Raw genomic sequence first — 7,443 nt, 5'->3', positions numbered from 1 at the left:
CTGTAGCTCAAGTGGTAGAGCGCTCGCCTTGAGCTGAAGAGCTGAGGGACAGTGCCCAGGCCCAGAGTTCAGGCCCCATGACCGGACCCCAAAAAAATGAAAAAAGGAAAGAAAATATCTGCTGTTCTCATGTTCAGTTAACAAAGCTGAGTTTCCATTTGGGCTCTGAGCTTCCTAGCCATGTAGGCAAAAACTGAAACTTCTTGACTTACTTTAAAAACCTTTTATTTTTGGGGGTGGGGTACTGGTCCTGGGGCGAGAACTCAGGGCTTCCCTCTCTTTGCTCAAGCCTAGCATTCTACCACTTGAGCCACAGCTCTACTCCTAGCTTTTTGGTGGTTAATTGGAGATAAGTGTCTCATGGACTTTCCTGCCTGGGTTGGCTTTGAACTGCGATCCTCAGATTTGCAGCCTCCTGAGTAGCATGAGCCACCAGTACCTAGGTTCCTTAAGCTTTCCCCACTCCCCCACCCCCCGCCACACACACACACACACACACACACACACACACACTTGCCATTTGTTCCACTTCTGACTTTGTGGTCGTTCATTGGAGATAAGAATCTCACAGGCTTTCCTGCCCGGGCTGGCTGCTAACTGATCTTCAGATCTCAGCCTCCTCTGTAGCTAAGATGATAGGTGTGAGCCACTGGGCACCCAGCAAGAGCAAAGTAGTGAAATGTTGAGAATGTGGAAGCTTCGTGGAAGAATGTTTACCACTGTGCCCCCAGATATTTGACAAGCTGAAGATGAGTCTGGAGCCATAGAGTACCTGCCTGGCAAGCATAAGGCCCTGAGGACCCCCAAGGAAACAGCATGCCCCTTCCCCTGGCCAAAAAAAGACACGGACAGGAACTGTGCAACAGAAACTTGAAGCCCGGCTCTGTCCTTGGCGGTGACTTTTGTTGGGCCCTGGGGCTGATTTTGGAGTTGGAGTCTAGCTCCCAGGAGTCTCCTCAGACCCTACTGTGAGGGATCTGGAAAGGCCGGAGAGACCCTTTGCTTTCTGGGAGGTGGTTCCTTGGGCCTTTGGGAGGCCCCCATTCCTGGGCTCTGTCTTTGGCTTTGTCTTCTGGCTGGCTCTGATTGGTCCTGATTGCTCTGGGCTCCCCCTCTGGTTGGTGGCCCATGAGGGTGGGGGCTGGATCTCTTTTAGCCCCCGCCCCACACTCCCACCTTGCTTGTGACCTGGGAGTTGCCTGAGTGTAGACATGAAATGTAGGAAGATCTCACTTCCTTGCAAGGTGGGCTGTGTGTGGACCTCCTGAGTCCCTGCCTTGGCTGGTTTTTTGGTTTTAAACATTAAAAGTTATAACTTCTGTTTATTTGCTTATTTTTGATTTTCTTTTTGGCCAGGCCTGGGATTTGAAGCCAAGGTCTGGGTGCTGTCCCTGAGCTCTTTAGCTCAAGGCTCACCTTCTGCCACGTGAGCCACAGCGCCACTTGTGGTTTTTGAGTGCTTTATTGGAGATAAGAGTCTCAAAGGGACCTTTCTGCACAGGCTGGCTCTGAACCTCAATGCTCAGATCTCAGCCTCCTTGAGTCGCTAGGATTACAAGCGGGTGCCACCTGGCCTGGCTTTACATTTTTTGTATTGTTGTGATAAAGATGATGTACAGAGGTTAGGTGGTTTTTAACCCCAGACTTGCCTGCCTGGCCTTGTCACAGGTGAACCGAGTCCCGTGACTTTGTGTTTGTTTTCCCCGGGCTGCAGCTGTGGGGAAAGCACCCCCATCCACGGCGGCAGGCAGCCAGTCTCCCCCCGATACGCCAGTGCTCACCCGCTCTGCCACCCAGGCCCCCGCGGCTGGGGTCCCCGCCAGCACCACCACCAGCAGCAGCAGCAGCAGCACCAGCAGCACCAGCAATAGCAGCAGCAGCAGCAGCAACAGCAACAGCACATCCACTGTCACAGTCCCAGCGCCTGCCACCACGGCCATCACAGGAAGCCCGGTGAAAAAGCAGAGGCCCCTGTTGCCGAAGGAGACTGCCCCGGCCGTGCAGCGGGTCGTGTGGAACGCCTCAAGTAAGTTTCAAACGTCCTCCCCAAAGTGGCACATTCAGAAGATGCAGCGTCAGCCGCCGCCGCCGCCACCGCCGCCGCAGCCCGCGCAAGGGACCCGATATCAGACCAGACAGGCCGTGAAAGGTACGGCCGCCGCCCGCCGCGCAGGACCTCGGCCGGCCCCACCCCGTGTCCTGCACGCCTGCAGATCGCCGCCCCCCCCGGCCTGTATTGTTAAACATCCATGTGCCATCTGCCCCTTTCCATGTCGTGAATGGGGGCGTGCCATCTCTAAGACACACCACGTCTACTCATCCGCCTTCCATCCCATCCCCTCTCCACCCGCTGCCGGGAACTGCTTCTCCATGCATGTGTGCATATATATATATTTACACATATATATGTGACTTCATCAGACAGTCCATCCCTCCCTTCTCTTTATTTCTTCCTCGTTCTAAAGCATAGAAATGGTGCCATTCTTGCTTCCCCATCTCATCCCCTCACCCACCCCTCAAGCATGTGTTGGAGATGTGTGTGTCGGTGCACCCGGCCTGGCCTTCTTTCCGACGGCTGCGTAGTATTCTGTAGTTGATGAAAGTATTCTCTCACTGATTGGTGGGCATTTAGCTGCTTCTGTGTTTTTTTTTTAAATTAACTTATTGTTTTGCTGCCATAAGTGTAAATTTCCTTGTGCACGTGCGTGGGCCTCTTGCTGTGGCTTGGGGGAAGTGAGCAGGGGGCAGGAAAGTTGCCTTCCAGAGCCAGATGCTGGTGGCTCATGCCTGGAATCCTAGCTTCTCAGGAGGCTGAGATCTGAGGATGGTGGTTTGAACCCAGCCTGGACAGGAAAGTCTATGAGACTCTTCTCTCCAATTAACCACTGAAAAGCGTGAAGTAGAGGCTCAAGTGGGGACAGGGTTCACCTTGAGGGAAGAAGCTTAGGGACAGCACCAGCCCCTGAGTGTGAGCCTTGATTGGTGCAGACCCGGCAGGTAGCCTGAGGGAGTGCAGAGGGCGGAGGGGCTCAGTAGAGAGAGAAAACAAACAGCTCAGAAAGCAGAGGAGCGGGGATCTGTCCGTGTGTGGCCCGTGCGGGCTCACTAATGTGTTTGGTTTAAGGTAAGATGCCCGTCTTCCTGAGAAACCAAAAGTTGGGTCCATCTTCCTCATGGGCTGCAGGCAGTTTTTTCTCAGGCGTGTTTTTCGGGGGAGGGGGCAGGGGTCCCCCGCCACGTGGCCATTAGCTCATAGTGACGGTTGTGTCCTTTCGAGTGCTCGTAGCGTTAAGGTTGAGGCCTGGCTGAGAAGCGAGTGCAGAGCACCTGGCTGTGGGTCCAGGTCCCAGGTGGGATCCTGACTCGTGGGTAACAGCCGTGGGGTTCACATCCTCGCCCCGGCTTCGTGCAGGGGGACAGGCCCTTCCCACACGGCCGGGGTAACCAGGACCCTTTGCCTTCCTAGCTGTGCAGCAGAAGGAAGTCACCCAGAGCCCGTCCACGTCCACCATCACCCTGGTGACCAGTACACAGCCCTCGTCCCTGGTTAGCGGCTCGGGTTCCTCCAGCACCCTGGCATCTGCCATCAGCGCCGACCTCCCCATCGCCACCGCCTCAGCCGACGTGGCCGCCGACATCGCCAAGTACACGAGCAAGGCGAGTGGAAGGGTGCCGGGCCTGCACCTGGGAAGCTGGGCCGGGCCGGGCCGCTCAGGCCGGAGCCAGTTGATGTTCTTCCTTTCTCCTTCTTCATTCTTTTCTGTCAATCCTGGGGCTTGAACTCAGGGCCCTTAGCTCTTCAGCTCAAGGCCAGTGCTCTACCACTTGAGCCTTAGCGCCACTTCCGCTTTTCTGGTGGTTTATTGGAGAAAGTCTCATGGACTTTCTTGCCAGGGCTGACTTTGAACTGTGATCCTCAGATCTCACCCTCCTTAGTAGCTAGGATGACAGACGTGAGCCACGATGCCCTGCAAGTCTGGCATTTTGATGTTTATTATGGAAATAGAGTTTCACAAACTTGTTCTCCATGAATTGGCCTTGATCTGCAATCCTTTGGATCACAGCTTCCTGAGTAGCTAAGATTATGGGTGTGAGCCACCCACACCTGACTTCAAGTTGGTTCCTAACACAACTGTAGAACATTGTAAACCTCCTCCATAAAGCACAAGTGTAAACAGTGGAGTTATCATTACGCTTCAGGGTTTAAGTTGTTGGTCATCTATAATCCTAGCTACTCAGGAGGCTGAGATCGTAGTTCAAAGTCAGCCTGGGCAGGAAAGTCCGTGAATCTCTTATCTCCAGTTAACCATCAGAAAACCAGAAGTGGTGCTATGGCTTAAGTGGTAGGGTGCTAGTCTTGAGCTGAAGAGCTGAGGGACAGCGTCCAGGCTCACAACCAACCAAAACAATAAGAAGCCATGTGGGCAAAGGTGGTAATGACTCACTATGAGCGAGGCCTGGCCTGCTGCCCACGCCTTAGTCATTCCAGGAATGGAGAGGGGTTCATGGACCCCCTTTTGCTCGGCTCAGTTCAGTTCCTGGAATAAAAATGAACACGTGCTCATGCCTGTAATCTTAGCAGCTCAAGAGCCTCAGATCTAAGCATCCCAGTTTGACGCCAGCCCAGGCAGGAAAATCTATGAGATTGTTATCTCCAGTTAACTAGAAAAAGCTGGAAGTGGAGATTTAGCTCCAAAAGTAGTACATCAGCCTTGAGCTAAAGCTAAGGGATGGCACCCAGGCCCTGAGCTCAAGCCCGAGTGCTGGCACACACACACAAAAGGCTTGTAAGAAAATGGGTGGGTAATTTTGTTTTTTAATTACTGATTTAAAGAGGTACAATTGCTCAAGTAGCTTGGCTTCCAGTTACTCCCCTTTCTCCCTGTCATTGATGTGGTCTAGGCTGTTTGTTTACAAATCAGTAAGCTGAGGCCTACCTGGTAAATGCAGAAGGCCCGGTTTGGATGGATGCTTTCTTTGCACTTAGATAAACGAACATGCTAACATGTTGGGGAGCGCTTTTGGGGGTACAGCCTGCCTGCGCCTGTGTGTTTTGGCAGTGGAGCTACCTTCATTAGTGTGGAACTCGATTCTGTATTTGGAAGGAAAAGTTGGTGCGGCTTCATGAGGGTTTAACAGGGCTGCAGGCGCTGCCCTGGTCGGATTGCCCTGGCCGTCTCAGATTTTCTTGTAAACCTCTGTGCCGGGGTTTTTATGGTGACCCGGAGGGTCTGCAGAGATGGACGAGGGCTACGTGTGACACACGTGTTTGTGCTGGCAGTGGTTGTCAGGCCCCGCGGCCAGCGGGGACCGGTGTGGTTCACTGGTTTGGGGTGAATTCAGGGTTAGTCTCTGGGGCCTGGCAATGCACTGACTGCCTGTGTGGGTTCAGGTGAGTCTGTCAGAATCCACACACACAGACTTTCTTCTGGAATTCCTCCTCCATCCCTGAGCTCACCCAGCAGGGCGCTGTTATGCTTCTTTCCCTGGGGAAACTGAGGCACACAGAGAGCACCTGGCAAGAAGGAATGGGACATTCAGATGTGTTGATCAGATGTGCTCTGTCTTCCCATGGACATGGAGAGTTCTGGAAGACTGGGGAGACCCGGGGCTGTTCCAGCAGACTGAGATGGAGTCCAGGAGGGTAGTGATGGTCACCCACCAAGCTCACAGCCGCTGCTTGGCTGTGGTGGCTGCCCCCATTGACTTGCTGCTGACTCAGGGCTCAAAGCTGGTTAAAGAAGATGGAAGTTTGGCACCAGGGCCCTGGCTACTTGGGAGGCTGAGATCTGAGGACTCGGAGCTGTGCTTCAAGAGGTAGAGGAGCTTGCCTTAGGTGAAAGAAGCTTAATGGACGGTGTTGAAGCCCCGAGTTCAAGCCCCAGTGTCAGTGGCACACACACATGCACACACAATGGGAAATGAGCTAGAGAGCAGAGCGCAATGTCAAGACATCACAGTAGCCACCACCTCTGTTTTCGGAAGGACGTCACAGGCTGCGATTGAGATCAGATTAAGTGTGGGCATCCAAATGCACAGAACATGCACCCACAGAGACCCAGCAAACTGCTGTTGTCAGGGGCTGAGGAACTGGGTAGGACGTGAGTACGGGGGGCGGGGGGAGAAGGGAGGCTGAAGAGGGAGATGGGCCTCCTGGTGCGGTGTTGGCAGGGTTCTGGAGTTGTCGTGGTGTTGGAGGCATGCCTGAAAGACATTGAATGCTTCTCTGTGGTGCTGGGCACTGTGCGTGCTGAGTGATCACACCGCGTAGGCGCACCGCCGGCCCTGGAAAGCCATTCCGTTGTGCCCTGGCAGTGGTGAACCTTGTGTCTCATTCAAAAGTATATGGTTGTTCTTTGTTGTGGTTTGCTTTTGTTAGTGCTGGATCTTGAACTCTTACTTGGTTTTCTTTGTTCAAGGCTGGTGCTCTGTCACTTGAGCCACACCTCCGCTTCCAGCTTTTTGCTGGTTCATTGGAGAGTCTCACAGGTTTGTCTGCCTGGGCTGGCTTTGATCATTGATGCTCAGATTTCAGCCTCTTGAGTAGCTGGGATTACAGGTGTGAGCTACCAGCACCTGGCCCTGACTTGCTTTATGCCCGGGCTTCACTGTCGCAGTAGCTCCATCCAGGCTGGCATCAGCTTGTAGCAGGGCCGTTCTCCACACTGGGCCCTGGGCCTCTCCCCTGAGACACCAGCGTTGTCCCCCTGTCCACCTCCCACGATCACTCAGAGCCCCAGAGAAACCTGGTCCCCCCGAAGTGGGGAATGGGTGTTTGATACATGCCAGTTGTGTAGATTCCTGTCATCTAGGAAAGTGTCAGGGTGGTCACTGCCTTGTTTCTGGTTTTATCTTTCAGATGATGGATGCGATTAAAGGGACGATGACAGAGATTTACAACGATCTTTCCAAAAACACTACCGGCAGCACCCTTGCCGAGGTCAGACACGTCACTGGGCTTCTTGCTTGCTGAGGGGGTTGTGGGCTGTTAGAGAGGTGGCCGCGTGGGGTCGCTGGCCCGGAGAGCCCCAGAAACAGGCTCCCAGCAGCCCATATGTTCTGCTAGCTGTGGGTGTTGACAGCCTCCTCTCTCCTTAACCACGTGGCCTGGAGACTTGCTAAGCTCTGTGCTCTGTGTGATCAGTTCTTTTGTGTGCCGGTCCTGGGGCTTGAACTCAGGGCCTGGGTGCTCTTTCTTAGCTTTTTCCTTCAAGGCTAGTAGTGCTCTACTACTTGAGCCACAGCTCCACTTCTGACTTTTTGGTGGTTCATTGGAGATAAAGAGTCTCACAGATATGCCTTCCCAGGGCTGGTTTTACACTCCGATCCTCAGACCTCAGCCTCCTGAATAGCTAGGATTACAGGCGCAAGCCACCAGCACCTGGCCTGATTAAGTTCTGTTGTAATCAAGGAGCACAAAGCAGAGACTGCGAACCTGCAGAG

At 53.7% G+C, this 7,443-nt stretch overlaps 1 protein-coding gene across 1 annotated transcript in view; it reads left to right on the top strand.

Moving 5' to 3' along the window:
- Window positions 1–7,443, top strand: part of Zmynd8 (zinc finger, MYND-type containing 8) — a 100,470-nt gene that overhangs the window by 81,928 nt on the left and 11,099 nt on the right. The window contains exons 16-19 of the mRNA XM_013010737.1: window positions 1,715–2,149; window positions 3,467–3,657; window positions 6,860–6,940; window positions 6,993–7,068. Coding sequence (XP_012866191.1) covers window positions 1,715–2,149; window positions 3,467–3,657; window positions 6,860–6,940; window positions 6,993–7,068 — 783 coding nt within the window. The remainder of the gene's footprint in view (window positions 1–1,714; window positions 2,150–3,466; window positions 3,658–6,859; window positions 6,941–6,992; window positions 7,069–7,443) is intronic.

The sequence above is a fragment of the Dipodomys ordii genome, unplaced genomic scaffold, assembly GCF_000151885.1.
Source record: "Dipodomys ordii isolate 6190 unplaced genomic scaffold, Dord_2.0 Scaffold13, whole genome shotgun sequence".
In the NCBI taxonomy this organism is placed as follows: Eukaryota; Metazoa; Chordata; class Mammalia; order Rodentia; family Heteromyidae; genus Dipodomys; species Dipodomys ordii.
Note: the sequence above shows the minus strand (reverse complement) of the source record. Positions and strands in the feature narration are given on the sequence as shown.